Source organism: Haliotis rufescens, unplaced genomic scaffold (assembly GCF_023055435.1).
Source record: "Haliotis rufescens isolate VD_foot unplaced genomic scaffold, xgHalRufe1.0.p SCAF_2, whole genome shotgun sequence".
Lineage (NCBI taxonomy): Eukaryota > Metazoa > Mollusca > Gastropoda > Lepetellida > Haliotidae > Haliotis > Haliotis rufescens.
The window spans coordinates 21,856,831-21,880,010 of NW_025963890.1; the positions used below are offsets into that span (position 1 = coordinate 21,856,831).

Sequence of the window (23,180 nt, forward strand, 5' to 3'; positions counted from 1 at the left end):
GATCCACATGGTGAAACCTCTCTCTATGTCTGCTCATCACATAAAGAAACACCAGTCTGAAGGTCTACAAGGATCCATATGGTGAAACCTCTCTCTATGTCTGCTCATCACATAAAGAAACACCAGTCTGATGGTCAACAAGGATCCATATGGTGAAACCTCTCTCTATGTCTGCTCATCACATAAAGAAACACCAGTCTGATGGTCAACAAGGATCCATATGGTGAAACCTCTCTCTATGTCTGCTCATCACACAAAGAAACACAAGTCTGATGGTCTACAAGGATCCATATGGTGAAACCTCTCTCTATGTCTGCTCATCACATAAAGAAACACAAGTCTGATGGTCTACAAGGATCCATATGGTGAAACCTCTCTCTATGTCTACTCATCACACAAAGAAACACCAGTCTGATGGTCTACAAGGATCCATATGGTGAAACCTCTCTCTACGTCTGCTCATCACTTGAAAAAACACCAGTCTGATGGTCAACAAGGATCTATATAGTGAAGCCTCTCTCTACGTCTGCTCATCACACAAAGAAACACCAGTCTGATGGTCAACAAGGATCTATATAGTGAAGCCTCTCTCTACGTCTGCTCATCGAACAAAGAAACACCAGTCTGATGGTGAACAAAGATCTATCTAGTGAAGCCTCTCTCTATGTCTGCTCATCTACTGGAAAAACACCAGCCTGATGGTGAACAAGGATCTATATAGTGAAGCCTCTCTCTACGTCTGCTCATCACACAAAGAAACACCAGTCTGATGGTCTACAAGGATCCATATGGTGAAACCTCTCTCTATGTCTGCTCATCACACAAAGAAACACCAGTCTGATGGTCTACAAGGATCCATATGGTGAAACCTCTCTCTATGTCTGCTCATCACATAAAGAAACACCAGTCTGATGGTCTACAAGGATCCATATGGTGTAACCTCTCTCTATGTCTACTCATCACACAAAGAAACACCAGTCTGATGATCTACAAGGATCCATATGGTGAAACCTCTCTCTACGTCTGCTCATCACTTGAAAAAACACCAGTCTGATGGTGAACAAGGATCTATATAGTGAAGCCTCTCTCTACGTCTGCTCATCACACAAAGAAACACCAGTCTGATGGTCAACAAGGATCTATATAGTGAAGCCTCTCTCTACGTCCCTCATCGAACAAAGAAACACCAGTCTGATGGTGAACAAGGATCTATATAGTGAAGCCTCTCTCTATGTCTGCTCATCTACTGGAAAAACACCAGTCTGATGGTGAACAAGGATTTATATAGTGAAGCCTCTCTCTATGTCTGCTCATCTACTGGAAAAACACCAGTCTGATGGTGAACAAGGATCTATATAGTGAAGCCTCTCTCTACGTCTGCTCATCGAACAAAGAAACACCAGTCTGATGGTCTACAAGGATCTATATAGTGAAGCCTCTCTCTATGTCTGTTCATCACACAAAGAAACACCAGCCTGATGGTGAACAAAGATCTATCTAGTGAAGCCTCTCTCTATGTCTGCTCATCTACTGGAAAAACACCAGCCTGATGGTGAACAAGGATCTATATAGTGAAGCCTCTCTCTACGTCTGCTCATCGAACAAAGAAACACCAGCCTGATGGTGAACAAGGATCTATATAGTGAAGCCTCTCTCTACGTCTGCTCATCGAACAAAGAAACACCAGTCTGATGGTCAACAAGGATCTATATAGTGAAGCCTCTCTCTATGTCTGCTCATCACACAAAGAAACACCAGCCTGATGGTGAACAAGGATCTATATAGTGAAGCCTCTCTCTGTCTGCTCATCTACTGGAAAAACACCAGCCTGATGGTGAACAAGGCTCCAAATGGTAAATCACCATGACATACAATCCTTGTTCCAATCTTTAATATATTGTCATAGTTTGTTCAAATAATTATAATTCAAACAACTTTTACAAATTCGGGTGTCCTGTTAAGTATAAATATGAATTTTGAGAGTAATTGCCCCAGTGGTTTCTGAAGAGCTGATGTAAGCAGGTGCCACTGATGCCATAAGCCGGCCTTGGACAAGCAGGCCCTGACACATGCTCACTTAAAAAGTTCAGTCAGGTTAGATATAAACCAAATAACAATTAAAAAAAATGTTGTTTATTAAATTGAAGTACAAGTGCTCAAAATATCTGCAATGGGTCTATTTCATCATGTCATAAAATAAATAAATATACATACAAAATGTTTGAAGAGTGTGTAAATATATATATATCATATATGAAGGACAATGTGTAAAGATGTATAAGGGGCAACACCCAAAATATATTAATTGTGTCCACTATCACAAAATAATGTCTTCTTCAACTTCTAGCACATGGAAACAAAAAATGATTTGAAAATTTAAAAACTGAACAAGACTTGGCCAATAATGTGTGTCCAATTTACTGATGATTCCCTGAAAGATTCCTCATTTTGAGCCAGAAATGGATGGATGGATACACAGACTTTGTCACGGCAAGAGAAGGGGAGTTACAACAGTCTTAACATCGGAGTCTCCTTTGCCAGCACTAATAGGAGGCTACATAGCCTTTCCCCTTCCAAGTCACACTGGCGTCCTCTGACTGTCATAGTGCTTCATCCTCTTTTGTCTTGCCTCCTCCCACGTGGTCAGCTCCTCAACCTCCAGCACCCCTCTCATCACCTCCTTCATGAACACGTCGCAGTCCCCAAACACACGCACACCTCCGCCCAACTTACGGTCCATGTGAGTCTTCTGTCTGGAACACAAGAAATCTTGTTGTAGATCAGATGTCAACCATAAGACATAACGTGGGTCAATGTTGTTTCACATCACGGACATGAAATTGTCATCACTGCATCAAAAAGTGTTTGCTGTAAGGGCCCCAAACAAGCCTGCAGATTTTAGAATTTTAGCTGTAAAATGTTTGGCAAAATATTAGAGATACAAGAGCAAGACTGCTTTAACAAAGCTTAACAAGCCCGAAGTGATAAAGATCTAACAGGAGTTATCATGTTGATGAAGCCTATGATCACCTGTACGGTACCGACAAACAAAGAATCATAATCCGGGCGAATCTGAGTTTTGAACCCACAATCATAGGATTCTGGCAAGACTAAGGGACATAACTCTGAAAATTGCAGGCATTAATGTACAGAGTCACCAATGCTGCCATCAAAAGAATGAATGAAGAAGAAAAGGTTTGTACCTATTGCATATAGCCAGCCTGTGTGGTTCCTTAGTCATCTCCACTAGAGAGTTCGCAGGGGTCACCATCAGTGTGGACCCCAGACACAGCATGAGGTCACTACATTCTGCATGATGCTTGGCTCGGTCAAGGATATCTTCTTCCAGGAGGTCACCAAAGTTGATGATGGAGTCTTTGAGATGTCCCTTGCAGCCCTGACAATTACACATGAATATATTCATATGGTTCACAATATATGTCAACAAACATGATAGAGATTCATACGGAACACAGATAAATTCACTTGCACTTTATTCAGTACAGCTTATAAGACTACACTTTTGTTAATTTACAGTTATCAGTTAACAGTTTCTCAGACAGACAAAAGATGAAACAATCTCATTTTGATGGAACCAAGCAAATTATTGAGCAAATATTCTCTAAACCCTAAAATTAGAAAAAACAGTATCTATAAGGTTATTGTTAACATGGTGTCCAGTCCTGCCTTGTGTAAGTATTGTGTCTAATTTATATACACAGTATATGCATCACAATTTGGAAAGAATGCCAGTGTTAAACAGGATTAAATGGGCTGTATGACACAATTATAATTTAAATCATGAATAACCCATACAATGATGCAAAACATTTTCATTTACAGGGTCTATCTAATTTCTATTTTAGGGTGCTCTCTGTAATACATCTGGGGAGTTCAAGGTATGATTTATTTATTTTTTGTTCTTAAATGCCACACTCAGCAATATTCCAGCTTTATTATGTTTATGATGGCGGTCTGAAAATAATTGAGTCTGGACCAGACAATCCAATGATTGACATCATGAACATCAATCCACACAATTGGGATACGATGAAATGCATCAACCAAGTCAGCGAGCCTGAGCAACCGATCCGGTTAGTCGCCTCTTACGACAAGCATGGGTTGCTGAAGATCTATTCTGATCCGGATCTTCACTGTGTCAAGGTTTGAACATGGGGGTCGCTGGCTGTGACATTTGACATGCTTCACTTGATTTCTAAGACTTTATTGATGTCATGTCACTGCACATGCTCAGAAGCCTTATTAAAACACATCTGTAACGTCATTCTGTTGTTTGAATGCACCATTTTTCTTCAGGAATGGAGAGTTGTTTGTCAACTATACATTATCTTGAACCATCATTCGAATTAATTTCCACTTGGAATGGAAGGAACTATTTTTTACATTTATTGACAAGTGAATAATTTCATTTTCTTCCCAAAAACATGTATCACCAGCGGGGTTCGAACCCGCATCGTTTGATTTGAGAACGTGTAATTGTCAACCTCAGCTACAGCGGCACATGAATGTATGGTGTGAAATTAACTATGAAATATTTTTTATAATTTTGCATAATGCTTAAAAGCTCAAAATAGATTGATAGATACTTGTTTAGGACCCAACAAAATTATGAAGAGCCGTGTACCATGTATTGTAAATGTCAGCTCGCGACAGAGCTTGGCGCATGTGCATCAGCTGCAGAGAACGCATTCCCCGGCATATAAATACAGTCTACAAAGAGTTCTGGTTTATTTTTCAAATATTTTCCACAACAGAATATTTTGTCAAAGTGTAAAAGTAGGGATGAGTTTTAAGTAGGGGAATATCCTCGTAGCTCTCCACTCCTTAAAAATAATGGGCCTCTGCTCCATTATTTTCAAGGAATGGAGAGTTACTCGGACATTCCCCTCTACATAAGCTTATTGTAGTTATTAAGAAAATCAACCACAGACACTCTTAACTTTAAGTGCCTTTCATACCAGAATAGAAATGATACCAAACTGATAAATATTCAGACCTTTTTTTCACACCTGCGTCCAGTTCGGTGACTTAGTCCACACCTGTCACACTTTCTAGCATGAGGCGGCTTGGATACTGTTGACTTCCCATAATCCTCAACTTCCTCGTAGTACTGACTTCCTGTGTCATCCATCGTGTAGTATGGTCTACTGTAGCGTGTGTTACATTTGTTACAGATCTCAATGAACACATTTCCATGCAATTCTGACATGTTATCAGCTGGTACTCCTGACAAGCCATGTAGGCCATCTCCATTCTGGCTAATGATATACTTAAGGTAGCCTTTTTCCACTAGTTTCTGCATGGCTTCGTGGGTGTAGGTGGGACGGAGAGATTCATACGACACACCGCCAGGCTCCTCTTCCTCAACTTCTTCTTTGACTGGAGAAGAAAAGAATAACACATATTTTAATTACTTTGTGCTAACAATGTAGAAATGACTTTAAAAAGTAATCTGGATGTTGGGCTGTTTGTTTTTTCAGAATTAAAAAATGAGTGTTTCCCTTCCGAAAAAATAAAATGGCTTCATAAAGGGTTCACTCGCCACATCTTTTGTACGGTTTCCAGGATTCCACAAATATGCTGGTCCAGAAGACAAAAGCAAAAAATAATAACTGAGGTCCAGTCATTTTGAAATCAGGCTTTAAAACAGGCTAAAGACAATGTTTCGCAATTGTCTAGCATATTTTCAGGACAAGTGATTGTTCAGTTGGCTATATTGTCAAACATTTCGAAACCTGTGGATATTGAAACTTCACTATTTCATAGCATCTGTAAACTATTGCTAAAACTTTTAACAGCTTTATACACAGGTGAATTAGTGTTCATTTTAAACCTGTTAACAGATTAAAGTAAAAGTGTGATTTATAGCTCCCTTCACTGCAAAACTTTGAGTCATTCAGAGTTTGATCAAACGATCAACAGCTGAACAATAATAAACACAACTGTCAGCAATCATGATGAACGCAAAGTTGTTTCCATTTGTGATACAAATATCACACGTGTCTTGTGTAGAACTTTACAAAATCAATTGTTTCACCCCAGTCCTGGCAGAAACTAATAAGACACATGTATATAACAGAGCTCCAGATAAGCTTTTGGTGCTGTGGGTATTTTACGCATGCATTTTAAAATCATTAGGTATCAGTAATTCTATCTGGGTATTCAAATTTCTGTTACCCACTAGTTTTTACACATGTGGGTATTTAAGTTAAACATTTAAAAACACTATTCATCTAGTCCCTGCAAACTGGTGTCGTGTGGGTTCGAGAGGTTTATAGGACTCAAAAATACCACGATACTTCCACAAGAAAGTGTGATGGCAAATGATCATGATGTATAAACTGTCATCGTGGAGTTTGGCAAGGTTGACGGAATGTCCGTTTATAATTTCAAAATAAGTTGCTGATTTGCTAATCGAATACGCAGGGTTACTTCACAATATTTTGATGATACGCACAATTTTTATTTTCAAGCGTATCTGTAATGTTCGTTGCGTATTTGATACGCTTGGATTTTATTTTACTGGGTATTTCTGCATTTCTGATGCGTATTTTATGCAGATACGCAGCTTATCTGGAGCTCTGATATCAACGATCTGATCATGCAAAGACTGTAGTTGATAGATGCATTATCCTTACTTGAACAAATAAAAGTCAGAATGAATTCTTGCATACTCGGAAATAAATGCAAACATAAGTGACTTGTAGTGTAAGCATGGAGGGTTATTGTTAATATCGTTAACCAGTATTTATCATTTCACTAAAGCATTTATTCATGACATAAGCTTATGACATAAAAACATGTATGTCATACCCCAATGACATAAGTATGCAAATTAGATATGCAAATTAGATAACCGGAAGTGGGACTTTTTTCGCCGGTACACTTGAGTAGGTGTTAACAAACAACATGGATACCTTTGATGTTGGAGACATTATTTCAATTATTCTGCAAAAGTCTGTTCAAGTATTTTGTTTAAAATAATCCGAGGAACTTTTTTTCTCAGCGAAGGAATATGTCATAAAGGAGTTAAGAGGTTGTTTATTTTGGTTTACACGGCTATGGAAAACATGTATCACTACGCACGATCTATACGTAAGATTTCGACAAGTTGCTGATGTTAATGTTTAATGCAATTATTCCTTAATTGGGAAGCAAAAATGTAAAATGATAAATAGAATTCATCATGAGTGTTTTTTAATATGGGAAATATCAACCTCGTCCCGTTAATCGGTATTTGCCTCGCCGAAGGCTCGGCAAATACCGATTAACTAAGACTCGGTTGATATTTCCCATATTAAAAAACACTCGTGATGAATCCTCTATATATCACATGACAAACCACAGGATCGGGTAGTCATGTGGATACCCTACTCAGGACCCACCTGACCCGAGTACCCAGGTTACCTGTTCCAGCCATAGTTTCATTTCCAGTTTTTAATTTGAACAGAAAACAAACTCAAACATTTTGAAGTGACTGGTTCAGCAGAGACAGATTCATGCTACAATTAACACTGATCATGCTGACTGACCATGTACTTGACTTGAAGTCTAAAAGAGTGAATGGGCATGACCTGGAATGAACGCATACCATCATTGTCATGACTATCGGATTTCTTTAATTTCTTTGCAACTACTTCATCTTCTTCCTCGTCAAGTGGTTCTGCTGATGTCCCCAACACTGCATCCATGTCCACTGCGTCCTGATCCTGTTGCGTCCATTTTCCACTCTTCCCACGATAATCACCGATACCTGCAGAGGTTGAAATGCCTGCACCTGAGACAGAAACCATGGTGATTGGTTACAAACAACAGGACAAATAATTCAAATTAGCTTTAATATAAAAAAACCTCAATAAGACAATATTCAAACTTCCTCTACAGTTTTTAATGCACTCGGACAAGAGCTTGTGAGGCCGGAACAACATCAACATCGGTCTCTATTAAAATGCAGTAGGCGTTAATCAGAGCTATTTATTAGCGACACCAGTAGATGTCAGCAGAGACCATTATCATGATTATGGTCTCTGATGTCTGATGGTAAATTCCAAGCAGTTCGTAGCTGTAAGACTTTGCAACCACACAAGGGACTGCTAATATTTATACAGTTTATAAACAACTCTTGTACTTTTTAAGATAAAAGCATAAATATATTATCATGATTATTATTGACCGCACCAGTGAATGCAGTGCAATGCTCAGATGACTTTATGAGCTGGGCACATTTGGCTGCTTTCTCATTCAGAGATTGTTCGGAATCAAAGAACTCTGCTGTCTTTGACGCTTCCTTCACCAAACATTTTTCTTCTGCTGACAAAACTGGTAGATTGGGATATTTTTTCCTCGCGCGTGATGATTTCGATAAGTCGTTCCAACAGGTGCGATGGAAAACTGCTTCTCCATTCCGTTTCCATTTTATTTGCAGTTTAGATTTCAATTTCTTCAGTCCGGCTGCGTTTGGAAGGACCGTTTTCACTTCCACATAATTGTCATTGCTTGAAATGTCTTCACTGAGACAACCAATATACATACATTTCTTCATAATCACAGTTATAAACTACGGATGTTTGTAGACACTGCCTTTCCTTGAAGTTTCTGCTGACAACATCAAAAGCAAATCCAATTTTAGAACAAACCTATGTGCCATAAACAGGTGGCTGAATGCGTTTACCTCATTTTAATTCTTGAAATAAGTTACATCATATTTTGTGTATATATCAATGTCGGTTCTCGTAACACGACAAATGCTAAGTTTCATAAATGATATCCTAATATTAAGTTACAATCAATAATAAGTTGTCGTAAAATAATTGACCGCCACTGCTAGACTGGGCTCATGTCTAGCTAAAGTTTAAGAGTCAGGCTTGCGTCGCGTACCAACAGTGGAACCAGTTTAATCTTAATGCGGGAATAAATACTGTTTCCGGTTTAAAATTGCACGTGGTGAATCAAAACAAATTTGCCATGTGATTTTCCTAAAGTTATTTCTTTTCAAAAGCTCAGCAACAATGCCAAGTGCTAGCAAAATATTCTCTGGATACCGGGCATTAGGCTATGTGAGCAATGACATCCCACTTGTTGTACGCCATCACCAAAGAGAAAAAGAAAATTATGTGTGCACCAGCGTTGGAAAATCATTCCACACATACAATGTGAGTGCAAAATACTGCAAATAGCATTAAAATGATAATTCGAAACCAATATTTTAAAACCAAACAATAAAGGCACGATAAGTGCGCCCTACTTCCACTAATCTTAAACGTAGGCTCAAATTGGCTAAAGAGAAACGAGGAGCACCTCTAGAATACAGTACCACAAAATCACGTGTCTCATGTCTCAAAGACAAGCAACCAGTTTTTGTGAGAATACGTCGGACGCGAACTTCGTATTGTTAGCCAGACAGCACAGGAACTCGTTATTGGTCAGTAAATAAAAATATATACCCCCTATATCATGCTATATGTAAGTACTTAAATATAGGGGGTATATATTTTTATTTACTGACCAATAACGAGTTCCTGTGCCGGACAGCTATTCGACTGAGCTACATCCACACTGTGAAACAAAGTGCAAATTTACCTAGTCATGCCTACAACGTTACAGAACTGAATTAAAAGGGTTGAATTACACTTACGAAGGTTACGGGTAGGCATGGTGTCTCGTGATTTGGATAATAGTAAGGAAAGAAGGAGGCATGTGCATGGCTAGTGATGAAACAACGGTGAGTTCGCTTTTGAATCAGTACTGAAAAAATGTAACCGGTGAAAGTGGCTTGCGTAAATGTTCCAGGACAGTTTCCAATAGCCAAAGTATTCAACATAAAACCTTTTCATCCTATTTACTCCACGTTTTTGTGTGAAGAATATTAGGAGCCGCTATAGAATCTGTAATAGCCACTAAAGGGGTAGATTTACCTAACCCTAATGATCGTAAAGGGATGATTGATCATAAAGGGGATCCAAGGGCTAAGGACAGAGTTCGGGGTAACCTACCAAAACACTAGCGATATTTGCATGTGTTCAGCGCCAATATAATATCCCTAATAATCAGCATTCTTGTGCATAATAATTAAAATTAATGAACCGAAAAAATAATATATGTATATTTGTTCCCATTTATAACCATTTTAGCCACTTGAATTACAAGAAAAACAAAAATATAAAATATATAAAAAATAAAAGTGCTTTCATAAACTAGTGCTTGCTATAAAATGCGCTGCCACAGGTTATATTTAGTAAACAAATATTCAAAACTCTCCACAGCGCTTGGCGTATTCAATGACATTTTCGTGTAGAGATCATAGATAAATGGGAGGAGCTTATGCACACTCGATGACCCCTGATGTCACAGGGCATTGTTTCACCGGTGTGATTGGCAACAAATTACTACAAATTATGTCATAGGGTATTGTCACGTGTTTGAAAAGTTTGTGGTACTGTTTTCTGAAGGTAGGCAAACGAGAACATCCCCATACCTTCCCAAGGCAAGGGAGTTAACTGACTATAAAAGTCCAGTTTCAACCCTTGCTGAACTAGGCTGGGATTATGGAGTTATATTCTGGCTGGACTAACGAGTTGCTGCCATTTGAAGCGAATGCAACTGATGTGAGAGGTGGAATCTGATTGGTCAATAGGACGGACATAGAAGTGACTAAACTCATAATAATGCAGGTGGCGCTACGATCGAGACGGGAAATGACGGGGTGACACTGACCCCAGCAAGTTTGATTGAAGTCATTCAATATCTTAAATTTTATCATATCATATGATCATTCTAACAGTATTACTCTAGTCACACAGAGAAAATGACTCAATTTCCCACATGGCACATCTTACAATGTCAAGGCTAAGACTGGAAATGGGCACCACTGCATGGACCATAGTCTCCATTGGAAACAGTTACCTCTTTGCATCCCTGTTGCTGCTCCTGCCATGAAGCAAGGGCACAACAAGAGTGTCTTGAACTACTGATGAACATTCAGTTTTGTCGAGGCGAACTTTTGTGTGTAAGACTTGGAAATTCAATCCAAGTACATATACATAGATAATTTCCTGAGTCATTGTTGCTTTTTGTGATCAGTTACCAGTTGGTATTCGTGTTAATATTTTGAGAACAAAAGTATGTATCATTATTCATTATTATAATCATATTCAGGACTGAAATTACTAGTGCTGCCATGCTCATGGCAAACATTATATAAGAAATGACCTGCATGAATATTATGTACAGTGCCTCATGGGTGTGGTCATTTTAATTAAAAGTACTTATGTTAATTTTTATTTCATGTTTTGACTAAATTAAACTTTGAAATGAAAGAGTTCTTCACATTAGTTGCAAGTTCCACTATTGCTAAACGACTTCTTGTTGGAATTACTCGGTGATTTCCGTTGACTGTATCTTACAGACGAGATGGTAAACAATGGTCAAGATTGCACAAAAACATTTGAATGTAATCATGTTTTTCCATATTTTGACAGACCATTACGAATATGAGGCTTAAAAAAAATGAAGTAATTGGTTCTCAAGCAATGGCTTTTGAAAATATAGTGCGGGCAGGCAGGTAGTATTTTTGGGGGGTGGGATGGGGTGGGAGGAGGGGGTTCAATCTAGTGTGTAACTAAATAAACAGTTGTGTACAATCAACCTAGGAAACATGGAAAAGGCCTCCCTACATGAATGTATTCCTTGATGAGTAAAAGACTGGAATACAGTATTAGACTACCGCTTGACTACCAGTGTGTGCATTATACACTTATACAATGATTTGTTTTCGAGACAAAGAATATTTCAGATTTTTTGTTTGTTTTGAAAATGTAAATAAAAACAAAACATGCGGCATACTTTATGATGATGCAGCCGGTGCCTGAGAACAATGGCTATTATTTCATTAAGCTTTACTTATGTCTTGTGTTTCAAATGGAAGAGGTTGTTTGTGTTGCCTGTTGTGAAAAAAAATTCTGTTATCATAGTTATTTCTATCATCAGATGATGCGTATGTCCTTTCTTAAATCAGATGGTTTGGGTTTAATAGATACAGCAAAATGATTTATCAATGCATGTTTGGAATTGTTGAGACAATAATTAATTGATTATTCTTTTCTGTTTTCAGTGCTCCAAACTTGGTATCGTCAGTGTCAGTAAGTTTCCTTTTATTAATCAGTTGAACCTCTCTGTAGTCTAAGGGATAGTGTCTGTCCGGAAAGGTCCATGGTTTCAATCCCCTGGTTGTGTCATACCAAAAGATGTTAAAAGTGGTATTTGTTGTTTCTCTGCCTGGCACTCAGCATAAAGGGGCTAAAACAAGGGCTGTAGGGCTCAAAGTCAGTATAATGTCTCTGAGTGGTGTATCATGTTAAACTGGGGCATGGTATCTCAGCGGGCTAGAACCATAAAACCAATGTAAGTTCAGACTTGTACAAGCAGCCACACACACACATGCACACTCCATTTCACCTAATTAACCAATGACTCGAATGAGCTACAAAATAATCAGATTTTCCATTCTGAGAGTGATTTGTGCTGGCCTCAATCCTATAGCAAGGGTCAAATTATCCTAACTCAAGCAGGTTAGTCTATATATCCAGGGGTAGACAGTTTTGGTTATAGCCAACTAGTCCACAGCTCTGACTATTGACTTACAGAATTGTAAAAGAGTTCAATTTTACGAAAACATGAAGAAAAAAGGTAGTTATCAAGATAAGTATTTAATTCAGTTGAATTAATTATTTTCAAGTGTTTCATTTGTGAAGAAATGTCAACTGATGTTTTCTTTCATCCAGGTGATATTCATCCAGCTGATGTTACCTGCCTAGCAGCTGATGCCAAGTATGTGTATTCTGCTTGCGGCACAACCATCCAGGCCTTCAAGAAAGGGAGAAAGGTATTAGGAAGTCAACTGAAGTAAATGTTGCCTTAGTCAGCAATATTTCAGCTCTGACATGGCTGCATGTTAATAATCAAGACTGGGCCAGAAAACCATTTAAGTCCAGGTATACTTTTTAAATGTCCCAGTTGTGGATAATATTTCCATGCTAAAGAATGATATATGGTTGTTAGTGGACTTACACAAATACTGACAGATTCCAAGTGTCAGGTGGGCCACACATGTTTTATTTTTCTGTTCACGGGTCCTGCGCCCTTCCGAAAAGCAGCCTTCCCCCCAATTAAACATAAAAATATTTAATTTTTATAACTCCCGCTTATAATATAGACCATGATAGACCCTCAGTATAAAATGTAAAACATAAATTCCATGTCCAGATCACTATAAGTCATTCAAGAAGAACTTTTAATATAAATAAATAAATATATATATAAATAAATATATGAATAAATAAATGACATAGCTACTTATTTTTATTTCGACCGACCTTCTGCAGGAAGGCTAGAATAAATCCGTGAAACATAAAATTTAAAAAGTGTGGCCTTGTATGGGTCCATGGACTCATCACATGTGTCATCACTGCTTCTTTGGTTTGTATACACTATGTATCTCCATCACCTGTGAATAGATATAGCTTCTATGCAGTGCAGTAGTGATGTATTTCTTAGTTTTTATTCACTAATGAAATGAAGCTGTACGGAACACAAGGCAGTCAAATGCATGCATCTCTGTGAATGACCTTCTTTGGGAACCCTAGCACTGCATGCATCGAAGCATTCTGGTGAGCTGATGGTCACGAGGCTATGGTTGGTGCTGCACACATCGTCACACTAGAAGTCTTGCATTAATAAGCCTGTGAAGTATTCATATTTAAGATGGCTGGAAAATCTAGATGTTGGAAGGGGTATAAACCAGAGAGGAGTCTAAAAAAACGTGACAAAAATGCATGAAATGTTTAACGATTAGTGAAGTGGTTGGGCAAATGTGTTTATCAGGTTCTGTCGAGGATAGTTTGTTAAAATTTGAGGAAATTTGATTTGAGATAAATGTTTATAGAGTCTTCTCCCTCACAACATGACCATTGTTATTGACATGATTCATGAGCAGAACCAGCCAAACTGAACTGTTTAATTCAACTAACTTGTGTTCAGTAAGTTGACAATAAATAAAATATGTATTAACACAAGAAATGTCCTCCCCATCCTTGTGTCAACATCTGTGACATGTCTATAGGTTATGTTTCATGTCCAGGCAAATGGCAATTTATTGCCCAAACTGCATCTCTTGGAGGTGACAGAAATCTCACCTTCCCGAGGCAAGAAAGTTAACTGACTATAAAAGTCCAGTTTCCTTGCCGAACTAGGCTGGTATTATGGAGTTACATTTTGGCTGGACTAAAGAGTCTACGTATAGTCCAATCAAAATCGTGCACCAAAATCAAAATTCCGTTCGTTAACTGTCGTGCAGATTTCGGTCGATTGCAGGATTTGCAAAGCATGTGCACCGCCAACTCGTTGTCAGCAGATATTTTCCAAATCTTTTCATGTTTTTAATCAAGGTGCTCACGCATTTCGCGATGTAAGACCCGTTTTATCACATATATATCTTGATTATCGATCAGATCGCCCTGACCGGGCGCCAGCATTTTGTGTGAAGCAAACGCAAGGGATACGAGAGGTGGAATCTGATTGGTCCATAAGAGAGGCTTAGAAGGGACATAACTGGTAATAGCCACTGGTGGCGCTACGATCGAGCCCAGTAATTCCAGCAAAATTCGGCAAGGGTGGAAACTGGACTTTTACCATGTTTACAGTCAGTTAACTCTCTTGCCTCAGGAAGATGCAGAAATCTATGATAGTGTCTTCATATCTCGGATTTGCCCTGATTAAGTGTCTAGGTTTGTCAGCACCATATCTGTGCTCAATGGTTTCACTAAAGTGGTAAATGTCTAAGACATCCATTACTTTAGGCTCCCTTACCACGTCAGGTTGGCAGGCCTGAAATAACAGTTCAAAGAAATGTTAACCCAAACTCGCTCATTCACTCACTCACTCCAAGCACATAATTTGTTACCCCGCTGTACTATTATCTTTGGTTTTGCTTATATAACTATGGTGTCATGTTTCTATATTTCTATGTGGCAGGCAGTATATACCTATGAGGGCCACAAGAGTGATGTGCACATACTCCTGCCCTTTGGAGAACACCTGATATCAGTAGAGGAAGACAGTCACGTCTTTGTCTGGGATATTGAGTCTCAAGGTAAGGACAGCTGGCGAAGAGAGCTAACTAAATATTTTAAAATATATACCACTGACGTCCCTTGTTCAAGGGCATGGCCAGTTCATATTTAAATGTATCTTATTTTAGGTGTTAAAACACCTTATCATTTTCCGAGACCAGGCTTGTTTTGTTTTACATGTTATCCTATGGAGACTATTTACTGAGCATGATAATATTTCAAGGGTCAGAGTAACTGGGTTACTTTCCTGTAGGGGTCGGAGTAACAAGGTTACTTTTCTGTAAGGGTCGAAATAACAAGGTTACTTTCCTGTAGGGGTCGGAGTAACAAGGTTACTTTCCTGTAGGGGTCGGAGTAACAAGGTTACTTTCATGTAGGGGTCGGAGTAACAAGGTTACTTTCCTGTAGGGGTCGGAGTAACTTGGTTACTTTCCTGTAGGGGTCGGAGTAACAAGGTTACTTTCCTGTAGGGGTCGGAGTAACAAGGTTACTTTCCTGTAGGGGTCGGAGTAACAAGGTTACTTTTCTGTAAGGGTCGGAGTAACAAGGTTACTTTTCTGTAAGGGTCGGAGTAACAAGGTTACTTTCCTGTAGGGGTCGGAGTAACAAGGTTACTTTCCTGTAGGGGTCGGAGTAACAAGGTTACTTTTCTGTAAGGGTCAGAGTAACAAGGTTACTTTTCTGTAAGGGTCGGAGTAACAAGGTTACTTTCCTGTAGGTGTCTGAGTAACAAGGTTACTTTTCTGTAAGGGTCGGAATAACAAGGTTACTTTTCTGTAAGGGTCGGAGTAACAAGGTTACTTTTCTGTAAGGGTCGGAGTAACAAGGTTACTTTTCTGTAAGGGTCGGAATAACAAGGGGGCTGCAAGAGATGCTTGTGACGTTGAAATTTCTTGTTACTACAACAAAGACACCCATACTTGGTGACTTGGCCTGCTCTGGTATGTCGTTACGGCTCAGTGACCACCAATATTAGGTAGTCAGTGTTGGTAACCTCCCATAAGGTAGACAATTAGTTAAAACAGCACAATATATGATTGAGTGAACAACATCTCGGCAAACTGTTACCTTATGGTGACAACAGGATAATCCCACAAATCCAGGGATAATAACCTGATGTGAGATTTTATAAGTGAAGAAAATTAGGCTGTCCAGGTACACTCCAACACATTGGTGAATCCTGACACTCCAACCTTTTTAGTTTTATCATAACATCTTTATATTGTTTTCAGAAATCTACTTAGAGATGAATTTTTATAACCACTCCTTTGGAGTGACGGCCATGCTCCATCCCAACACCTACCTGAACAAGATCCTGGTGGGCAGCAAGCAGGGCATCATGCAGCTGTGGAACATCCGGGTCGACAGACTCATCTACTCCTTCACCAGTTGGGACTCGCCCATCCTCGTGCTAGAACAGGTACGGCTTTCTAGTGATGAAGGGGGCGGTGGGGTAGCCTAGTAGTTAAAGTGTTCACTTGTCAGGCCAAGACCCGGGTTCAATTCCTCACATTGGTACAAAGTGTGGAGCCCATTTCTGGTATGCCCCGGTGTGCCCCGTCATAATATTCCAACACCCTATGCTTGTCTCCCAGTTGGGATTCCGAGGAAGAACAGGTCTCCAGCATACCATAATTGTCTCCCAGTGTGGTTTCCATTGTGGAATGTCCCCCAGCTCCTTGTGCTTGACTTCTGTTTTCTGATATGAATCAAAGTACAGCACTGTGTATTGCAGTAGACATGTATCGTATACAGTTTAACAGGTTCATTGTGTCCACTAGGCTCCAGCAGTGGACATTGTGGGATGCGGCCTGGCGGACGGCAGGATCATCCTGCACAATTTGAAGCTGGACGAGACACTGATGAAGTTCACTCAAGACTGGGGGCCTGTGACTACCATTTCTTTCAGGACAGGTAATGCATGACAGGGGGCAACATTCCTTGTAGTAAAGATACCATGATAATTGCACTGTTAACATTAGTCCATGTACCTGAATGGCACACTTTGAAATCCTAATTTGTGAACCAAAGAACCTTGTGATGATCTTTATTCAGTGTAGTCAGCAATAAATGAACTCACACACCAGAAAACTGGACAGACACATAGACAATGACAAACATATGAATATGTACTGTATGATTCATCAAATCAACCTGGGGATTCAGAAATGGAAAAGGAAGAGAGAAAACTTTCTACATTACAGTTCTTAAATATTCAGGTTACAGTGAAACCACTTTCACTTTGTTCAGAGATGTATCAAAAGAATTCTTGTTGGCACACTTAAATTCCAAACAACACACCTAAATATTTTTATCTGTACTCTTTTTTATATTTATCCCTGCATGTTGATAATGAATACAAGACAAGCAAAACTACATTTTAAGTTCGATGCACCATGGTCTTATATTATATAGGATACTATACAATACACGATAAGCTTCACGCAATATACATCACTCTGTATGCCGCTGTGGGGATTCCAAGTCAGACTAGGGTGTACAAAGGAAGGATCAAGTCAGGTAGTCATGCTCCATTTCTTGGTTGATTGTGTGAGATCGTACCCCGATGCCATAGAGTGTTGCTTCATGGTCTAGTGAACAGAGCGTCTTCCCGGAGAGCATAAGGTCGGGGGTTCAATCTCTGGCCGCGTCATAACGAAAGACATTAAAAGATGGTGCTTGTTCTTACTCTGCCTGGTGGTGGGTATTAAAGGGCTAAAACAAGGACTGGCCGGCTTGGAGTCAGTATACTGTGTCTGAGTGGGGTTGTCATGTTAAACTGTGGCATGGTATCTCAGTGGGCTAGCACTATAAAATCAGCATTAGTCCAGCAAGCAGCCACACACACGTCGCTACAGTGCAATAATCTGGAACATGGTGTTATACCCCATTTCACCTCACCTTGCTTCTGATGACATTTGATATTTTTATATGAAGTCTCTTTTTTGTTTTAGCAATCCAACTTACATCATTTAGTTCTAACATGTTGTGGGGGCATGAATTGGCCTAAAGCTACAGAAAGCAGCTTTAGACACAACCCCCCCTTATTCTCTCCAATAAATAAACATAACACAGGACAGCATGTTTTGCCCTTTGTTTACTTACTTTCACATCTGTATTCAGATGGACATCCAGTGATGGCTACAGGAAGTACCGCAGGCCACATTGCATTGTGGGATCTAGAAGACAGAAAGTTAAAGAGTCAGATGCGAGATGCTCACTCGTCATCTGTGACTGGGATGCGATGTCTCCCGTCAGAACCTCTCATGGTCACCTCCTCTGCAGACAACACACTTAAGGTGATTTGGTCATGGTATTGTCTTGAAAGTATTACCCCGACACCATGTCTTGTGTGGTTTCTGTTCTATAACAGACCTAAGCCTATGGTGGTGTCAGGGACTTCAGATTGTCTCACTGGCTTTGATTTTGATACAGATCACATCTCAGTATTGTGTACTGTTGATTTCAGCGTTGTTTTGTTGAGTTTAATTAGTTGAGCTGACTTAGGCTCTAGCTTCAGTCTAATGGCTAATGTCACTGTCTCATGGTTGGTGTAAGATGTCACTATGATGAGGATTGTGAGGTGCCAGTGTTAGAGATAATTTTAAAACCCAACAAAATAGTCGGGCAGGTGACCTATAATTGTTGCATGCCCAACTTTAAAGTTACCTGCATGCAGTCAAACATCATAAATATTAAAAAATCCTGAAAAAAAACCAAATTGCATCTTGATTCAGTTGAATTAATGCTGACAATTGCTTGAGAATCTATGCAGAGTTATAATTAAACGAAATTTATCTCGCAAGACAGTCAGGCAGGTGAGGATAATTTCAGGCAGCCCGACAGAAAAGTTACAAGCCAGGGGCAGGGGTCAGGCAGTTATAATTGACATTGTTGGGTGCTCACAGTGGCTGTTGTTTGGATAGTTCTTGGCTAGATTACCACCTCAGCCCAACTCTCAGCTATTGTATGTTACAATTTTTCAGTTTCTAAAAGTAAGACGTTGAAAGTGAAGGTGCTGAAGGTGCCTGTTTGCTCCCATCATGGCACGTTGTCTGTCCATTCATTTCCATGTCCATCTTCTCTTGGACCTGTGGAAAGCATAAGGTATATGATGCCAAGACCATGATAATATGACTGAACTTAATTTGTTTTTTTTGCACAACTGTTTGCCTTAATCAACAAACACAAACAAATATGAGTAAACAAGTATATTTCTCTGACTTGTGAGTTTCCCACATGGACACAGTGACCTGATGGCAATATGATGAAGATCTATGTTTGGAGGTGGTCTGACTGCTGTATTAGCAAAGTGATTACCAGGGACTTGTACATGTCATAGTTACTCTGATTGCCTCATCGACAGTGTCCTGTTTCAACATGATGTGCCTGTACCACTCAAGAATCTGTAACAGTATTGAAGTTTGTGCATGAACCCAGGGTGGCCTTACACATAGTTGGTACTGTTGGCCATCTTCTCTGTTATTTTTAACTCACCTGACTAAAAGTCATGTTAGATTATGTTGTGCATCGCCCGTCATCTGTCTGTCCGTTCATTGTTGCCTGATCTGAAGTGTTCTGCCTGGTCCATTCTCTAAAATCTGTTGTAATAGTTTGGGCATTATTCCGGGATGGCTTTGTATGGTTGTTTTAGCTCTGCTGAACCAAATGTTCAAACAAGCTTTGTCAGGCTCAGTGGTGTGTGTGATTGTGTGATATCATACCCCAGTGGATGTTGATCATGCTGTCTACCACTGGTTTACCTTGCCCCGTCTCAATATAAACAAGGGGTGGTGGGGTAGCCTTGTGGTTAAAGTGTTTGCTCGTCACGTGAAGACCCAGGTTCAATCCCCCGTAATTGTACAATGTGTGAAGCCTATTTCTGGTGTTCCCTGCCATATGATATTGCTTGAATATTGCTAAAAGTGGTGTAAAACTGTACTCACTCACTCACTCACTCACTCACTCACTCACTCACTCACTCACTCACTCACTCACTCAAGGTTGTTTCTGAGTCAAGACTTGATTATTTAGAAGTTACAGTCATATAGCTGGTATAATGCTGGCTGTGGTGTTATACAAAATATATTGCTACAAATAAAAATTGGACCTCTGTTTGTGCTATTATCCAGGTATTTCTACATTGTATTTTGGGAATTTTAAGTATGTGGATGTGAAATATGGTATATTATCATGGTTGATGTTTGACACAAGAAACATATTTGACTTACTGATGCCCTTCCCTGTATCAATCAATAAGCAAGTTCATTGAGTTGAACACATGATTATGGTGACCCGATGGCAATATGATGAAGATCTATGTTTGGAGGTGGTCTGACTGCTGTATTAGCAAATTGACTACCAGGGACTTGTACGTGTCATAGTTACTCTGATTGCCTCAATGACAGTGTCCTGTTTCAACATGATGTGCCTGTACCACTCTCAAGAATCTGTAACAATATTGAAGTTTGTGCATGAACCCAGGGTGGCCTTACACATAGTTGGTACTGTTGGCCATCTTCTCTGTTATTTTTAACTCACCTGACTAAAAGACCTGTTAGATTATGTTGTGCATCGCCCTTCATCTGTCTGTCCGTTCATTGTTGCCTGATCTAAAGTGTTTTGCCTGGTCCATTCTCTAGAATCTGTTGTAATAGTTTTGGCATTATTCCGGGTTGGCTTTGTATGGTTGTTTTAGCTCTGCAGAACCAAATGTTCATACAAGCTTTGTCAGGCTAATACTAAATACTAAAGAACATGTCTGCGGTCCCTCCATCTGTCCTTTACGATCTCAGTTCGTTGGATGTAGGGAGGTGATTCACAACAAAATATAATCAAGTTTCAACAGTTTATTACAGAAAATAATATTAAAAAAACCAAACTGTAACAAAATATACATGCAAACTCAACAACAATTACAAATCAGTCAATCCTATTCCTAACTTAAATTTAAACTATTAAGCCAAATATCCTACTTACTTATACCTTAAGAATAAAACTCAGAAGCAGCCTAAAGCAGACGAACAAACCCCTACATAACCCACTTTAATAAATAATCACTAAATCATCCTTAACACAGTCTACGAGGACAAACAAACCACCCTTCCAAACCTCCTAACACAATCGGTCAATGTAGCTACATCACATAGATTATATTATTTCTGAATTAAATCCACTTGTCCAACCCACCTTTATAACAGTTTACCCATGAATTCTAAAGTTGCCACATAATTTAGATCTATTTTGCCAAAAATCACTAGGGATTGGGGAATTGTTTGACTTCCGAACAGGGTAATTTGGTGTGGTCTCCCTCACCTGTATTGATCTTCCCGATCATGCCAGGCCCCTCCTAGAGCATTCGCGATAATCACTTATATACTCACAAGGACACGTGACCTCTGGGTCAACATGTCTAAACGGTGCAGCCACTGGCTAATCCCGTCTGTCACCAACCAATCTGGGCGCTCTTACAATACGACCCACGACTGAAAACACTAAATCAGCATGCAGCCGACAAACGCACATGCCCGCACGTGGGGCAAGATCTGAAACGTGCTGTCCCAAAGCGAACTACATATCGGTAAGGAACTATTAACCACGTAAATGCTACCATCTATCCTACATAATCAGAGGAAATTTCAATATTTCTACACACACATAGACACAGTGACCTGATGGCAATATGATGAAGATCTATGTTTGGAGGTGGTCTGACTGCTGTATTAGCAAAGTGACTACCAGGGACTTGTACATGTCATAGTTACTCTGATTGCCTCATCGACAGTGTCCTGTTTCAACATGGTGTGCCTGTACCACTCTCAAGAATCTGTAACAAAATTGAAGTTTGTGCATGAACCCAGGGTGGCCTTACACATAGTTGGTACTGTTGGCCATCTTCTCTGTTATTTTTGACTCACCTGACTAAAAGTCCTGTTAGATTATGTTGTGCATCGCCCTTCATCTGTCTGTCCGTTCATTGTTGCCTGATCTGAAGTGTTCTGCCTGGTCCATTCTCTAAAATCTGTTGTAATAGTTTTGACATAAATCCGGGTTGCTTTGTATGGTTGTTTTAGCTCTGCTGAACCAAATGTTCAAACAAGCTTTGTCAGGCTCAGTGGTATTTGTGATTGTGTGATATCATACCCCAGTGGATGTTGACCATGCTGTCTACCACTGGTTTACCTTGCCCCGTCTCAATATAAACAAGGGGTGGTTGGGTAGCCTTGTGGTTAAAGTGTTTGCTCGTCACGTGAAGACCCAGGTTCAATCCCCCGTAATTGTACAATGTGTGAAGCCTATTTCTGGTGTTCCCCGCCATATGATATTGCTTGAATATTGCTAAAAGTGGTGTAAAACTGTACTCACTCACTCACTCACTCACTCACTCACTCACTCACTCATTCACTCACTCAAGGTTGTTTCTGAGTCAAGACTTGATTATTTAGAAGTTACAGTCATATAGCTGGTATAATGCTGGCTGTGGTGTTATACAAAATATATTGCTACAAATAAAAATTGGACCTCTGTTTGTGCTATTATCCAGGTATTTCTACATTGTATTTTGGGAATTTTAAGTATGTGGATGTGAAATATGGTATATTATCATGGTTGATGTTTGACACAAGAAACATATTTGACTTACTGATGCCCTTCCCTGTATCAATCAATAAGCAAGTTCATTGAGTTGAACACATGATTATGGTGACCCGATGGCAATATGATGAAGATCTATGTTTGGAGGTGGTCTGACTGCTGTATTAGCAAATTGACTACCAGGGACTTGTACGTGTCATAGTTACTCTGATTGCCTCAATGACAGTGTCCTGTTTCAACATGATGTGCCTGTACCACTCTCAAGAATCTGTAACAATATTGAAGTTTGTGCATGAACCCAGGGTGGCCTTACACATAGTTGGTACTGTTGGCCATCTTCTCTGTTATTTTTAACTCACCTGACTAAAAGTCCTGTTAGATTATGTTGTGCATCGCCCTTCATCTGTCTGTCCGTTCATTGTTGCCTGATCTGAAGTGTTC

At 39.5% G+C, this 23,180-nt stretch overlaps 2 protein-coding genes across 2 annotated transcripts in view; one reads left to right on the plus strand and one right to left on the minus strand.

Moving 5' to 3' along the window:
* Nucleotides 1-2,117: 2,117 nt before the first annotated feature.
* LOC124112009 (NAD-dependent protein deacetylase Sirt6-like) lies at nt 2,118-8,679 on the minus strand. Its single transcript, XM_046471977.2, has 5 exons — nt 8,200-8,679; nt 7,613-7,798; nt 5,018-5,400; nt 3,204-3,397; nt 2,118-2,753 (listed from the first exon to the last, which is right to left on the minus strand). The coding sequence occupies exons 1-5, from the start codon at nt 8,561-8,563 to the stop codon at nt 2,579-2,581; spliced, it is 1,302 nt and encodes a 433-aa protein (XP_046327933.2). The 5' UTR covers nt 8,564-8,679; the 3' UTR covers nt 2,118-2,578.
* Nucleotides 8,680-8,935: 256 nt separating this feature from the next.
* LOC124112008 (WD repeat-containing protein 36-like) overlaps nt 8,936-23,180 on the plus strand; it is a 43,987-nt gene continuing 29,742 nt past the window's right edge. Inside the window, exons 1-7 of the mRNA XM_046471976.2 lie at nt 8,936-9,173; nt 12,131-12,158; nt 12,801-12,901; nt 15,049-15,166; nt 16,379-16,566; nt 16,928-17,060; nt 18,270-18,445. Of these exons, the coding sequence (XP_046327932.2) occupies nt 9,030-9,173; nt 12,131-12,158; nt 12,801-12,901; nt 15,049-15,166; nt 16,379-16,566; nt 16,928-17,060; nt 18,270-18,445 (888 nt within the window). The 5' untranslated portion in view covers nt 8,936-9,029. The remainder of the gene's footprint in view (nt 9,174-12,130; nt 12,159-12,800; nt 12,902-15,048; nt 15,167-16,378; nt 16,567-16,927; nt 17,061-18,269; nt 18,446-23,180) is intronic.